General features: G+C 45.4%; 1 protein-coding gene across 1 annotated transcript in view; it reads right to left on the bottom strand.

Annotated features, from left to right (window-relative positions):
* The window catches only part of LOC109938920 (TOX high mobility group box family member 2), a 283,863-nt gene that overhangs the window by 50,943 nt on the left and 216,654 nt on the right, over nt 1–16,266 (bottom strand). Inside the window, exon 3 of the mRNA XM_048608505.1 lies at nt 4,345–4,410. Coding sequence (XP_048464462.1) covers nt 4,345–4,410 — 66 coding nt within the window. The remainder of the gene's footprint in view (nt 1–4,344; nt 4,411–16,266) is intronic.

Genomic DNA, 16,266 nt, shown 5'->3' with positions numbered 1-16,266 from the left:
GCCTCCTGCAGTGCCACAACGATGCCACCCGAAGGTTGCAGGAATAGCAACTCATATTCCGCTTGGGAACCCTGCAGCCCAATGGTATCAATGTGGATTTCACAAGTTTCAAAATCTCCCTTCCCCCTACCGCATCCCAAAACCAGTCCAGCTTGTCCCTGCCTCCCTAACCTGTTCTTCCTCCCACCTATCCCCTCCTCCCACCTCAAGCCGCACCTCCATCTCCTACCGACTAACCTCATCCCGCCCCCTTGACCTGTCCGTCCTCCCTGGACTGACCTATCCCCTTCCTAACTCCCCACCTACACTCATCTTTACTGGCTCCATCCCCGCCTCTTCGACCTGTTTGTTTCCTCTCCACCTATCCTCTCCTCTATCCCTCTTCTATCCGCCTCCCCCTCTCTCCCTATTTATTTCAGAACCCCCTTCCCCTCCCCCTTTTCTGATGAAGGGTCTAGGCCCGAAACGTCAGCCTCTCTGCTCCTACGATGCTGCTTGGCCTGCTGTGTTCATCCAGCCCTGCACCTTGTTGTCTCGGATTCTCCAGCATCTGCAGTTCCTACTATCTCCATAGGTTTCAATATGGGAATGATGCCAGGCACATGGCTGATCAAGTAGCTTAGCATGTTCATAAGATGTAGGAGCAAAAGTCGGCCATTCAGCCCATCGAGTCTGCTCCACCATTCAATGAGATCATGGCTGATCCGACAATCGTCAATTCCACTTTCCTGCCTTTTCCCCTTAACCCTTGATTCTACTCACTGATTAAAAATCAGCCTATCTCAGCCATGAATATACTTAATGAGCCAGTCTTGATAGCTCTCTTCAGTAAAGAATTCCACAGATTCATTCCTCTCTGGCAGAAAGAAAATGTATGGTGATGTGTGAGCTTGTGTACGTAGAATTTCTTTGACCTGTTCAAATGCATGAGGACAAAGATCTGGGGTAGGTTGGACTTGAACCCAGACTTTGGTCATAACAGGACACTGTCACTGAGCACAAGATCCCTCTTGATTTTTCCTTTGATCGTTTGTGTCAGGCAGAGCACACACTGTCCCCAACATAACTCAGCTCGTAAACCCCAAAACAAACTGTCTGTTAGAGGTGATTCTACGACTGAGGACACTTGCTGATTAATCCTAAATGTGCTAATCTATTACCTTAACAACCAAATAAATATAGTCAGCCAAGCTCATTTACATTTGTTTGAAGTGATATACTTACAAATGCAGAGACTCATTCTCTGAAAACAAAAGGACAAAAGCCAAGGCTTGCACTTGTTAAAACAAAAACTAATCTGGAATTTAGGGAGTCCATAGATCCCCATTGCTTGCTCCTTAGTACTGCCGTGGACAATTAGAGTTGACTTGGCAACCACTCAGCATCCTTTTCTCCATATTGTAATTTATGGTGACGGTTGAAATTTGGCATTCTTGCATTTGTCCTGATGAACATAAGACAATTGCTTTTGACAAGATGTCCCACTTTCCAGTGAGCTTCAGTAACATTCCTCAAAAAGGGAATTGAATTGGGAAAGGTTTGCAGAGATTAGGAGCCAAGGAAGTGGGACTCATTGGTGAGCTCTTTCAAAGGGATGTGATGGATCAAATGGCCTCCATCACCTATAATATGAATGGGCATAGGAGAAGACAGCACCTTGGAGCTGGATGGGAGAACACGATGGGCTCATGAAACAAAAAGTCAAAAAGAATGAGGAGGAACAGTGAACTATCAGTTTCTGCTGGCGGTCTCACTATAGGAGATTTAATTTATGGTGACAGTTGAAATTTGGCATTCTTGCATTTGTCCTGATGAACATAAGACAATTGCTTTTGACAAAATCTCCCTCGTTTCAGTGAGCTTCAGTAACATTCCTCAAAAAGTGCTGGAACCTATTCTTAAGGAAGTTTTAATAAAGAATTTTTTTATTCATTCTTGGGTGTCACTGGCTGGGTCAGTATTTATTGTCTGTCCCTAGTTGCCTTTGAAAAGGTGGTGGTGAGCTGCCTTCTTGAACTGCTGTAGCCCACATTCTGTCTTATGCAATCAGACAGAATTGATATAGTTTTCCAAGGAGAATTGTGTTTACTAAAGTCATTAGACTTTAATTAGGGGTGTAATAAGTTGGTTAAATAAAGGGGAACCAAAAGATGCAGTATACTTAGGAATCCCAAGAGATATTGGATAAAGTGCCACAAAAGATTAATCCATAAGATAAAGGTTCATGGACATCTGAAACGTTAACTCTGATTTCTCTCCACAGATGCTGCCAGACCTGCTGAGCTTTTCCAGCAATTTCTGATTTACAGCATCCGCAGTTCTTTTGGTTTTTATTAAAGGTTCAAGCAGGTGGTGGTGGGTTGATACGTGGGCAAGAACAAGAGGATTGGTTAATGGACAGGAATGAAAGAGCAAGATAAATGGGCAGTTTCAGGTTTATAGTATGTGACTGGTTGAGTGCCTCAAGCAGCAGGGCTACAGTCTGAGATATTGTTCAACTATAATAATGACAGAGATGAAGTGGACCAGGCTTATTGAATTACAAAGCCAGTTAAGTACACACCTGTAAGGAGGCTGCAAAAACAGAAATCAGCAACTTAAACGAACATGCGACAAAGTGGCTAACAGAGGAAAATGTGGGAAAGTGTGAGGTGATTCACTTAGGCAGTAAAAATAGAAACATAGACTATTTTTCAAAGCTATGAAACTTCTAAATGTTGCTGTTTATATACATACAAGCAACACTGCAAATTAGCAAGCAGTTACAGAAACAATCAGGAAAGTAAACATCAGATTTCTAAAGGATTGGAGTATGGGAATAAGGAGGACTTCCGACAATTGTACAGGGTTATGAACATCAAATTAGGAGCTGGCTTTCTAATCTTCAGGCTTTACAGTGTGGGCAGTTAACACAGGGAACAATCAATTATGCTCACATGATTGGTGCCACATACAACTTGGGGCAGGGTAGCAGGCTACTCACCCAATCTGTCTTACACGACCGCGCCCCCCCGGCCCCCAACATGTTAAAATCACAACTGACAAGGCTATTAGACATGCAGCTTGTCATCACAGCTTCTGACAGTTTAATTCTTCTGAGTGCTTTGAGGGACGGGCTGTTACTGCATGAAGGAGTGTGCTACTTTGGGGTGAAATGTATTGGGTATCCCTGTTTAATCCATGGGACTTCGATCCGTGAGGAACATATCACTCTCCCCCTATTGCAGACAGAGAGAGAGAGGGACTCAGACCAGAAATCACTTTGTTGATGGGAACGAGCTCAATCTACACACTCAACTGTATAAAGGACCATCTGAACCCAAATTTGTGAAAAGGCAATGCATTTAAAACTAAAACCTTCCAAATAAACTTTCAGAAATGCAGAGGAGTACAGGTAGCATCCTGAAGGCAGTGTGAAAGCACAGAGAAGGTGAGCCAGAAATTCACATGGATTTTTAATCACTGATGACTTTAATTGCTGTTCAGAGATAGTGTTGCCCTCGCTGCTTGCACCAATTTCTGGGGTGGCACTCCCCCTACCACTGACCATTCCCAAAACCCACCCTTCCCCCACCCTCTCCCACCCCAGCCATCAGTCTCACACCTTCCTTCCCTGGATGTTGCAAAGCAAGTTGACCAATTGACAATTTTGGACTTCAGAGACAAGCGAGCTTTTTCTGATTGCCAGTTCATCTATAACCACCAGCCAAAACTGTTCTGGGAAAATTGATGCCAGTTTCTTTAGTGCCTGATCTATGATTTTCCTGTGGTTCCTGGAATATGTCTTAAACTCCTGAAGACTCCTGGACAAACACTGGAGGGTTGGCAACCTGATCAAGCCAGCAATCTTCGGGTCCAGAGGCTGCATTGATAAGCTACTGTCTGAGGCCATTCAGCCCTGAAGAGATTGATCCGCTTGTTTAGCATGGGCAGGGATACTGAGGTCAGGTTCGCTATCTGCCTGGCCCTTTCGGGGGTGGGGTTAGCTGAGCTGCTTACTGGGTGGGATGTGGGGGTGAATGCAGAGCGAGGTAGCGGAGAGTCATTTGTGTGTGCAGGAACTGGCTGCCTTGCACATTATCAATGCATTTTGAAGTCGGTTTTTTAGGGATGCAAAGCCCCTGATCTACGTTTTTAGAAAACTGCAGATTTATCTAAAAACAAGGCCCATGAGTCTCAGCAGTGGATTTGCTCCTGGTTGGAGTGTTCCGCTGTGAAATTCATCAACATTCCAACCAGACAGAAAGCCGAACTCCTCCTCAGGATTTATACAACATGGATTCTACATGAGAGAAGAAAGGAGGGAATGGGAAGGATGGGAATGATAAACTTCTGTTCACTCACTTGATTGGCAGGAAGGTAATCCTGGTTGGCATCTGTCAGACTCATGTACATATTGTCCCCATCAAACTGAAAATGGAACAGAAACAAAAAGGTTTCAACATTTGAGGAACACAAACACATCATGTTTCAGAGAAAGAACACAATTAAAATTTTCCTGCTCCATTGGGTGACTGAGAACCACAAATAGCAGTTCATACACAACTAACCCACTGAATTATTATTCTCTCTGTAATATTCTCACTAAACATTTAGGCAAGATTACCTAATGTTAAATAAGTGGAAATCAATAATTGGAATTCATTAAACAGCCATGTAATTACAAGATTACAGAGCAACAATGAACAACTTCCCTGCAAGCAATTATCTACAGTGAGCTGGTAAGTTTCAGTCACAATATGCAAGGATTCCCATTGCAAGTTTCTGAATCATGACAGGTGAATGAATAAATACTGTCACACAAGGGAGAGAAACAAAACACAGATATCACTGGGAGGGGACAGTGTGATAATAACATCAGAGCGATCCCAACCTGATGTCCCACCCAAACACAGACACACACACAGACACACACACACACACACAAACACACACACACACACACAAGCACAAATACACACACTCTCTCACACACACATGCACACACACACTCTCACATGGACTCCACTAACATGCACAAACACACACACCCTCACACACAGACACCCACAAACACACACACACACGTGCACACACACACGCACATGGAACACACAATCTCACTCTCTCATTCCCACACACACAGAGGGTGGAGCAGAAACCTTGGATCATCCTGTGCATGCTGGAAATATGAAATCAAAACAGAAATTGCTGAAGATAGCTGGAACAATCCTGACTGTCTCACCATTTCCAGCATGTTTTATTTTTAATGCCCACTACCTTGAATGCAGCCTGACAGGGAAGTCTGGTGCTGTTTCTAGACTTTGACACCTGCCTGGTTTGGGTCTTGTTTTCTGTTGTATTAGTGGACCGTAAATAGAGATGGTCCCTCTGATAAAGCAGGCTTGTTCTGTATAGCTTGTGGTTTCGCAAACGAGCTGATTGTGTGGTGCCTGAGTTTTAACGATAATGAAAGAGTTTTTACCTAAGCACTGGAATTCCCTTACTAACGTTTCTCACCCTTGCCACACACCAACTCCCTCCTATAAAACCTGAGCATTCTAACCACACTCTTGGTCACCTGACCTAATATCTGCTTTTGTCTGTGGCATTGTGTCATTGTTTGATTCATAATGTTTTATGAAACACTTTAGAATGTTTCATTGCAATAAAAACGTGACATTATAATAAATTGTTGTTGACGTTAAGGATGAAATATCAGTCCTTTCTGAACAGCAACTTATTTATATAGATGTGACTCACAAAAAGTGAGGACCTTTAGTTCCCGGAAATTGCAAACTCAATGGCATTCAGGTCAGTGACTGAACTGTGAAGAGTTTCACTCTGATTGGGAAGGGAGTTGTGCACTGGGCATGGATCGAAACGAGTTATAATTCTCTCAGCTTTGGTCAATCTCTCTCCAGACACTGAGATGTCATTATTATAAACCTGTATTTTGAATTTGTGGACAATGATAAGGGTGAACGATCCAGAGAAGCAATTTGAACATAGATTCCTCGACCCCCTCAGACACATCCAACTCCCCCCCTCTCCCACCCCTGTTCCCACCTGCTTGTCTCTACCACAGTATGTTCTGAGACACTCTCACTATGGGGTAATGGGAATCTGCCTCATGAAGCTACATCAATCAGTCTCCTTTTACTAGAAAGACAGTCCAAATGAAATTTATTTCCCCGCTGGGTCCACCCTGTTGGACGATTCCATTTTACCCTTACTTCTGACTCATTTGTGTAGAAATGCTGTGTGAGAAACTTGCAACTTGCACGTGAAATTCATCACAGAATGACAGCAGACAGGATGGTGGAAGCAGATTCAACACTAACTTCCAAAGCAAATGAGTAAGTACATCAAGAGAAAGATTTCCCAGGATTATTGGGAGAGAGAAATGGGAGTGGGATTGATCGGATGCCTCTTTCAAACAGCTTGCACAGACACAAGGGCCGAATGGTCTCATTCCATGCTGTAAGGGTTCTCTGATAGAATATAGAATTTTGCTGAGGTTCCTACAATCTCACAGAGTTGACTTGGAACCAGATGAACAATGCAACACCCATTGATAGGTTGAGGGGAGTGGGTAAAAATCTAACAGATGGAGTCCAATGCGGGAATGTATGGAGTGTACACTTTGTCATGAAGAATAAGAAAGTATTACTTGAACAGAGAAAGACTGCGGAATCCTGAGGTGCACAGGGACCTGAGTGTCCTAGACCATGAATCACAGAAGATCAGCGTTTGGATATAATCAGACAGGCTAATGCAATACTGTCCTTTATTACCAGAGGAATTAAATGTGAAAGTAAGGATATTAAGCTTCAATTATACAGGACATTGGTGAGACCTCACCTCAAATACTGTGTGCAGTGTCGGTCTCCTTATTTAAGGAATAATGTGAGTACACGGGAGGCGGTTCACAGAAGGTTTATTAACTGATCCCTGGAATTAGAAGTTTATCTGAGGAGGAAAGGTTGGACAGACTGGGCTTGTTTCCCCTAGCCTTTCAAAGAGTCAGGGGTGACTGGATTGAAGTGTGTAAGATCCTGAATGGTCTTGGCAAGGTGGATGTGGGAAGGATGTTTCCTCCCGGGGGGTTCAGTTGAGAACAAGGGGTTGCTATTTTAAAATTAGAGTCACCCTTTTCAGGACAGATGTGAGGAGATTTGTTTTGTCTCTCAGAGGGATGTGCATCTTTGGAACTCTCTGCCCCAGAAGACCTGGAAAGCTGGGGTCATTGAGTGCTTTAAGACAGAGGTAGATACATTCTTGTTAGGCAGGGAATTGAGGCTTATTAAGGAAGAGTTGGGCAGCACGCTGGCTCAGTAGTTAACACTGCTGCTCACATCGCCAGGGACTCAGGGTTTGATTCGATCCTCATGCGACTGTCTGTGTGGAGTCTGCATGTTCTCCCTGTATATGCATGGGATTCCTCCCACACTCCAATGATGTGCAGGTAGGTGGATTGGCTGTACTAAATTGCCTGTAGTGTCCTGTTGTATGCAGGCTCGGCGGGTTAGCCATGGGAAGTATGGGGGGGGAGATGTGGACTCGATGGGTTGAATGGCCTACTTCCACACTGTCGGGGTTCCATAAATAAAAAAATGAATGTGGAACTCCACACACAACCAATTCAGCCGTGATTTTATAGAATGGTGGAACTGGTCAAGGGGCCGAGTGTCTCAATGCTTATGTTCACAGCCCGTCCCCCACTCCTCCCTAGCACAAGGCAACTCATTAGAAAGGGGAAATCACAATCTTTCAATACTGTTCCAGCCAGGCACCAACTGATGGTTCGTGGAATTTCAGGAACAAAATGTTTTCAGGTTGGTGGGTTAGACAGGCAGGAATAGACAGATTTGGACAGGTCTGACAAACTGGGATGGGGGAGAGAGAGAGAGAGAGGATGGATTTTTGATTGAGTGCAGCAATCCATGGGTGAATACCAGAGACATGAGAAGGGGATGAAGATTCTCGATTATTGGGGATTGTGAACTTTGACCTTGAGGAGCACACATTGAAGGTTGTGATGGGTTGACTTGGTTTCTGTGGATCACATTTGGAAGACTTCTCCTATTCAATAGATTCTTGTGAAACCCTCTGCCCTGGTCTTCACCTGTGAGCAGTTTTGTGCTTTTCTGTGATTGGATGGGACTGGACTACAAGAAATGAAAACAGACCATGGAAACCTCCGGAAAAATCCTAGTATTCTCACATCCTTCCTAAAGTGTGGGGACATGACTGTACACAATATTCCAGCTGTGGCCTCACCAGACGCTTCTGGATTCAGGATTTTATGGGCATTACTCAGTCAGTGATGAACATTATTTAAGAATATATATTGTGTTCATTCAAAGTCTCTCCAGATTGTTTATTGTCACTTAAAATTTGGTAAAATGTTCTTGTTGTCACTTTTTAGGCAATTGTCCTTCCCAGTCTACAGGAACCTGCGGTCTAACTGAATGTTGATGTGGAGATTCCAGTATTAGACTGGGGTGGACAAAGTTAGAAGTCACACGACATCAGGTTACAGTCCGACAGATTTATTTGAAATCACAAGCTTTCGGAGCCTTGCTCCTTCGTGAAGCCACCTGATGAAGGAGCAGCGTTCCGAAAGCTTGTGGTTTCAAATAAACTTGTTGGGCTATAACCTGGTGTCGTGTGATTGCTGATCTGCAAAAGACATGAAGGGCAATATTTTTACACAGAGGGTGGTTCGTGTGTGGAATGAACTTCCAGAGGAAGTGTTGGATGTGGGCACAGTTACAACATTTAAAAGACATTTGAATAAGTTCATGAATAGGAAAGATTTGAAACACAAGCAGGTGGGACTAGTTTAGTTTGGGATTACATTCAGCATGGACTGGTTGGACCGAAGAAACATAGAAACATAGAAGATAGGAGCAGGAGGAGGCCATTCGGCCCTTCGAGCCTGCTCTGCCATTCTTCATGATCATGGCTGATTGTCCAACTCAATAGCCTAATCCTGCTTTCTCCCCATAACCTTTGATCCCATTCGTCCCAAGTGCTGTATCTAGTCGCCTCTTGAATACATTCAATGTTTTGGCATCAACTACTTCCTGTGGCAATGAATTCCACAGGCTCACCACTCTTTGGGTAAAGAAGTGTCTCCTCATCTCCGTCCTAAATGGTCTATCCTGAACCCTCATACTGTGACCCCTGGCTCTGGACACACCCAACGTCGGGAACATCCTCCCTGTCCGGTCCTGTTAGAATTTTATAAGTCCCTATGAGATCCCTCTCATTCACCTGAACTCTAGCGAAAACAATCCTAACTTAGTCAATCTCTCCTCATATATCAGTCCCGCCATCCCTGGAATCACTGCACTCTCTTGAGAGCAAGAGCATCCTTCCTCAGAAAAGGAGACCAAAACTGCACACAATATTCAGGTGTGGCCTCGCCAAGGCCCTGTACAACTGCAACAACACATCCCTGCTCCTGTACTCAAAACCTCTCGCAATAAAGGCCAACATACCATTTACCTTCTTTACCGCCTGTAGGAGGTGAAGAAGGCAAACAGTATGTTGGCCTTCAGAGTGAGAGGATTGAAGTACAGGGGCAGCACTCCAAAAGCTTATAATTTCAGAAAAACTTGTTGGACTATAACCTGGTGTCGTGTGACTTCTGACCTTAACTGACTGATGCCTGGATAGATCCTGGGAGGTGAATCCCTGTCATTCAAACACAATGTTCTCTTTATTCTATCAACCCCCGGGGGCTGTAGAGGACAGTTCCATAACAGGAGGAACAAAGCGCTGAGCTTTGTCACATCTCCTGGAAACATTGTGAAGCCATTAACACATTTTGAAATATGTTAGCTTGCAATACACAGCAAGAGCCCATGAACAGGAATGAAGTGACTAACCAATTGGATTAAAAACCAAAAGAACTGTGGATGCTGTAAATCAGGAACAAAAACAAAGTTGCTGGAAAAGCTCAGCAGGTCTGGCAGCATCTGTGAAGGCAAAAACAGAGTTAACGTTTCGGGTCTGGTGACCTTTCCTCAGAACCAATTGGATTGCTTCTTAAGCAGTCAGCTGGTAAGTTGTCTGATTCCTGATCAGTCGGGAAAGGGCAGGAAAATGAATGTGAGAATGTTGGATTAACTATAAAATCCCTACAGCAGAAAGAGGCCATTCGGCCCATCGCCAATCCTCCAAATAGCATCACACCATCCTATCCCCATAAACCTACATTTATTGTGGTTAAGCCATTCTAACCTGCGGGAAGGAAACCAGAGCACCCGGAGGAAACCCACGCAGACACAGGGAGAACGTGCAAGCTCCACACAGACGGTCGCCTGAGGTTGAAATTGAACCTACATCCCCTGGTGCTGTGAGGCAGCAGTGCTAATCACTGAGCTAACGTGCCACTCCCCTGATCCTACTGAATGGTGGTGCAGATTAAAGGAGCTGAACGGCCCCCTCCTGGTCCTATTCCTCATGGTCATGTGGTCTAATGGGGGAGGAATGTTTGTCAGTGAACCTCAGGACCATCCTGTTCCTCCCTGAGACTGTCTGGGAAGCATTCACAAATAGATCCCCCCCCTCCACCAACAGTCTGACAGGACGGGGTGCAGACATCATGTGCGAGGATCGAAGCTGCAGCTTTTTAATGTCGACTTGAGAGAGCTACCAACAGAATCATCAAGTGGGGAAGGGCTGCCAGCTTCAGCATGCGGGTATCCTACTGAACTCTACGTAGATAGTTTCTAAAGGGGCATGTCACTGTCTTCTTTAATGTCAGCCACATGAAGCTGAGGCACCTTCTATAAAGACCTGAGGGTTAAGGTAGAGACAGCAATGTCCCCCTACATTTGTCAAACATGGGGAAGGGAATTTGTAAAGGGAGATTGCTGAGATTGAAAAGTTATTTGCAATGACAAAAGAACTTCACATTCCTGTTGAATTACCTGCTTTAAGATGTATTGGGGACAGCTGGGAAAAGGCAAAGACTCAGACTGGTCAACCTTTCAAATATTGACACCATCGTTGATAAATTTCACACCAAAGGAATATCCTCATGTTCTTAAAAACAACCATCTAGACTCATAGACAGTGTAGGTGCAGGGCTGGATGAACACAGCAGGCCAAGCAGCATCATAGGAGCAGAGAGGCTGACGTTTTGGGCCTAGACCCTTCATCAGAAATGGGGGAGGGGAAGGGGGTTTTGAAATAAATAGGGAGAGAGTGGGAGGCGGATAGAAGATGGATAGAGGAGAGGATAGGTGGAGAGGAAACAAACAGGTCGAAGAGGTGGGGATGGGGCCAGTAAAGGTGAGTGTAGGTGGGGAGTTAGGGAGGGGATGGGTCAGTCCAGGGAGGACGGACAGGTCAAGGGGGTGGGATGAGGTTAGTCGGTAGGAGATGGAGGTGTGGCTTGAGGTGGGAGGAGGGGATAGGTGGGGGGAAGAACACCTACGCTCGGTTCGCAATAAACAACTGCACCTCCCAGTCGCGAACCATTTCAACTCCCCCTCCCATTCCTCAGACGACATGTCCATCCTGGGCCTCCTGCAGTGCCACAACGATGCCACCCGAAGGTTGCAGGAACAGCAACTCATATTCCGCTTGGGTACCCTGCGGCCCAATGGTATCAATGTGGATTTCACAAGTTTCAAAATCTCCGCTCCCCCCACCGCATCCCAAAACCAGTCCAGCTCGTCCCTGCCTCCCTAACCTGTTCTTCCCCCCACCTATCCCCTCCTCCCACCTCAAGCCGCACCTCCATCTCCTACCGACTAACCTCATCCCGCCCCCTTGACCTGTCCGTCCTCCCTGGACTGACCCATCCCCTCCCTAACTCCCCACCTCCACTCACCTTTACTGGCCCCATCCCCGCCTCTTTGACCTGTTTGTTTCCTCTCCACCTATCTTCTCCTCTATCCCTCTTCTATCTGCCTCCCACTCTCTCCCCATTTATTTCAGAACCCCCTTCCCCTCCCCCTTTTCTGATGAAGGGTCTAGGCCCGAAACATCAGCCTTTCTGCTCCTATGATGCTGCTTGGCCTGCTGTGTTCATCCAGCCCTGCACCTTGTTGTCTCGGATTCACCAGCATCTGCAGTTCCTACTATCTCTCATAGACAGTGTACATTGTGCCTGACAAACTCAACAATGACACCACGAGACATTGCACATGATCCAAAGAGAAGGAGAAGGGAGAGAGAAGGAGGGTCAACTTCTGAAAAGGTCAAGACCAATCTCCCAGCTCAAAATGACCAAAGATGCACCCTGCTCCTCTCGGAGTGTCCGTCGTGATCTCTCAAGGTTTGGGGAGTCTTTTTGAAGACTCCACACTCCATCTTTCACCGGTAAGGTGTTGGTTTGCTGTCTGAGTGGTCCTTTAGCATGAACAGATAGGGCACTGTGTGGTTCGGACTGGGTGATCACCCTCGATGTGGGAGATGGGCTGATGGAGCTCCAGTTGTAATGAGACGTGCTCAAACCTCAGCACGGGGAGGTGATGGCCTAGTGGTATTATCGCTGGACTGTTAATCCAGAAACCCAGATAATGTTCTGGTGATCCGGGTTTGAATCCCACCACGGCAGATGTTGGAATTTGAATTCAATAAGATATCCGGAATTAAGAATCTAATGATGACCATGAACCCATTGTTGATTGTCGGAAGAACCCATCTGGTTCACTAATGTCCTTTAGGGAAGGAAATTGCCATCCTTACCTGGTCTGGCCTACATGTGACTCCAGACCCACAGCAATGTGGTTGACTCTTAACTGCCCTCTGGGCAATTAGGAATGGGCAATAAATGCTGCCTAGCGAAGCCCTCATCCCGTGAATGAATTAAAAAAAAACACGATTCCTAAACCAGAAAGGTACCTGCTACAACTGAGAGTCTCCATGTTGAGGTGAAAATGGTGGATAGGATGCAACATTGTCCTATCCCTGTGGAGCAGGAATGGGTGTGTCAGGATTTGTGAGGTAGACAAGGGGACAGGGGGGAAAGTGTGGAGGGGCGAAGGGCTGTGAGAACTGGAGGGAAGTTTCCTCTGGGCAGGTTCCTGTGAAACTGGTAACTTCCCAGGTCACAAACACAGAATTCGAATCCAGTCTGCACCCAGCAGACTCAAACCCAAACTCTGGCAAACTACTTTGAAATACCAGATTGGTAGAACCAGGGATTCTCCTCGCTTTCAGAGTTAGCCTTTTCCAAAGAGCATAGAAACAGAATGGAAGCAGGAGGAGGCCATTAAGCCCTTTGAACCTGCTCCACCATTCAATACAATCATCCAACTCAGTCCCCTGTTCCCGCTTTCTCCCCATACCCTTTCATCCCTTTAGCCCCAGGAAGTACATCCAACTTCTGCTTGAAAACATTCAGTGTTTTCAGTTATAGAATCGTAGAGTCATAGAGCATGGAAACAGACCCTTCGGCCCAACTCATCCATGCCAACCAGGTTTCCTAAAGTGAACTAGTCCCATGTGCCTGTGTTTGGCCCATATCCCTCTAATCCTTTCCTATCCATGTACAACCTCAACCACTTTCTGTGATAGAGAATTCCATAGGCTGACCACTCTCTGGGTAAAGATAGTTCTCATCGCAGTCTTAAATGACCCACCCTATATCTTAAGACTATGACCCTGGTTCTGGACTCGTCTGTCATCAGAAACATTCTTCCTGTATCTGCCCTGTGCAGTCCTTGTTGAATTTTATAGGTGTCTATTAGATCTGTCCTCATTCTTCTCCAGTGAAGATCGTCCTAACTGATCAAGCCTCTCCGCGTACATCAGTCCTGCCTTCCCAGGAGTTGGGCTGGTAAACCCCTTACTGCATTCCCTCTATAGCAAGAAGATCCTTCCTCAGATAAGAAGACCAAAATTGCACAAAATACACCAGGTGGGGTCTCACCAACTTCCTGCATAATTGCAGCTAGAAGCTCATGCTCCTGTACTCGAATCCTCTCACTGCGAAAGCCAACGTACTATTTGCCTTCTTCACCGCCTGCTGCATTTACACATGTAACTTCAGAGACTGATGCACAAGGACTCCCAGGTCTCATTGCTCCTCCACCTTTCCCAATCTATTGCCATTCAGATAATAATCCTCCTTCCTGGTTTTACTCCCAAAGTGGGAATCCTCTCATTTACCCACATTGTACTGTGTCTGTCATGCATTTACCCACTCGCTCAGCCTGTCCAAATCACACTGAAGGTGGAGAAGCTGGTCCAAAAATGCTTGCCTGGAGCATGATCGTTGAGCAACTAATAAACTTTGTCAGTTGAATACAGAATCATTCAGTTTCTCCAATCATTTCTTAATATTGTGTTAAAATCACTGTCAGTAGTTCTCTCTTGGAGCTGCTGACTCTCATGGGGTTTGAAAAGAAAATGTTGGCAGGGCTGAAGGATTGATCGTCAGCTTTTTGATAGAGCTGGCCCCAGCACAATGGGCCAAATGGTATTAGATCATATGATTTTTCTAGTTCTACGTTAGTTCAAACAGCAAACACTTTTTCAAACAGCTATATAGAGTCATACAGCATGAAAACAGACCCCTTGGTCCAACCAGTCAATGCCAAACATAATCCCAAACTAAACTAGTCCAACCTGCCTGCTCCTGGCCCATATCCCACCAAATCTTTCCTATTCGTGAACTTATTCAAATGTCTTTTAAACATTGGAATTATACCTACATCCCCCACTTCCTCTGGAAGTTCATTCCACATAGGAACTACCCTCTGTTTGCCCCTCATGTCTTTTTGAGGTCAGAAGTCACGCAACATCAGGTTATAGTCCAACAGGAACAAAAGCAGAAGTTGCTGGAAAAGCTCAGCAGGTCTGGCAGCATCTGTGAAGAAAAACCAGAGTTAACATTTTGGATCCGGTGACCCTTCCTCAGAATGTTCTTGATTTACAGCATCTGCAGGTCCTTTGGTTTTTGTAGTCCGACAGGTTTATTTGAAATCACAAGCTTTCGGAGCACTGCTCCTTTGTCAAGTGACTTCACAAAGGAGTGTGGCTCCGAAAGCTTGTGATTTCAAATAAACCTGTTGGACTATAACCTGGTGTTGTGTGACTTCTGACCTGGTCCACCCCAGTCCAACACCGGCACCTCCACACTATGTCTTTTTTTAAATCTCTCCCCTTTCAAATTAAAAACGTGCCCCCTAGTCTTAAACTCCCCCATCCTAGGGAAAAGACACCTACCATTAACCCTATCTATACCCTACATGTTCCCACAGTGCAGAGAGGTCAGAATTTTAAGGATTTTGACATTTTGACAATAATAAAGGGCTGATATTGTGTATGTGACCAGATCGAGATGATGTGTGACTGGGAAGGGAATATGGCTGTTTCCACAAGGCTGCTGCACTTGGAGGTTGTGGAAGGGAGGGGATGGGAGATTCTGCCCACTGATGGTTCACTTGTCTGTACAATCATTCCTGTTGCCCAGAGACAAGCAGGAGGAGGCTGGCTCAGTTAGACAGTGCGAATTCACCATAGTCTGAACTGGATGCTGAGTTCACAGCCTCATGCACAAAATAGTTTGGTGTGATTTACACCAATGCATCCCGCTCTAGAAAGCAAACAAAAGCCCTGGCACTGATTATTTCCAGTGCAAAAACATCAAGTAGTGAGCCACAGATACACTTACTGAGTTCTGTATAAAGGTTTATTTTCACAGATAGTTTTGAGGTTTTTATTTTAATTCTTTGTTAGATTGTGTGGGGTGGGGGTGAGGAGTCATGCAGCAAGGTTTGTGGTTAATCTCAACTGTGCTTTTACCCAGGTACACAGCAGCACCAGTGAAACATGAAAGCTTCTCTCGTATTCATATTGGTTTCTATGTCTAACTCGAGGTAACAAAGCCCTCACTGAGAGACAGATTTTCGCTTTTATGTTGTCTTTCAGCTTCTTTCCCCTCTCCTTCTGAAGACAGTTACCCTTCGGCCCATCGTGCTGGTGACAGCTCTCTTAAAGAGAGACAGTAGGAACTGCAGATGCTGGAGAATCCGAGACAACAAGGTGCAGGGCTGGATGAACACAGCAGGCCAAGCAGCATCATAGGAGCAGAAAGGCTGACGTTTCGGGCCTAGACCCTTCATCAGAAAAGGCCTGGAGATGCCAGCGCATTGTTGCAAGTGTGTGTTTCAGGAGTCGCAGGGAGAAACGCTTCTGAAGGATCTCAATACCATGAGTGTAGATATTGTCACGGTTGGGGCCAAATTGGGAAGGCTTGAATGTGGATTGTAGTCCATTGGGGATGATCTGGTTCCGTAGGCAGGTACTAAGAAA

Source organism: Rhincodon typus, chromosome 19, assembly GCF_021869965.1.
Source record: "Rhincodon typus isolate 14 chromosome 19, sRhiTyp1.1, whole genome shotgun sequence".
In the NCBI taxonomy this organism is placed as follows: domain Eukaryota; kingdom Metazoa; phylum Chordata; class Chondrichthyes; order Orectolobiformes; family Rhincodontidae; genus Rhincodon; species Rhincodon typus.
This window is presented reverse-complemented; position numbering and strand designations above follow the sequence as displayed.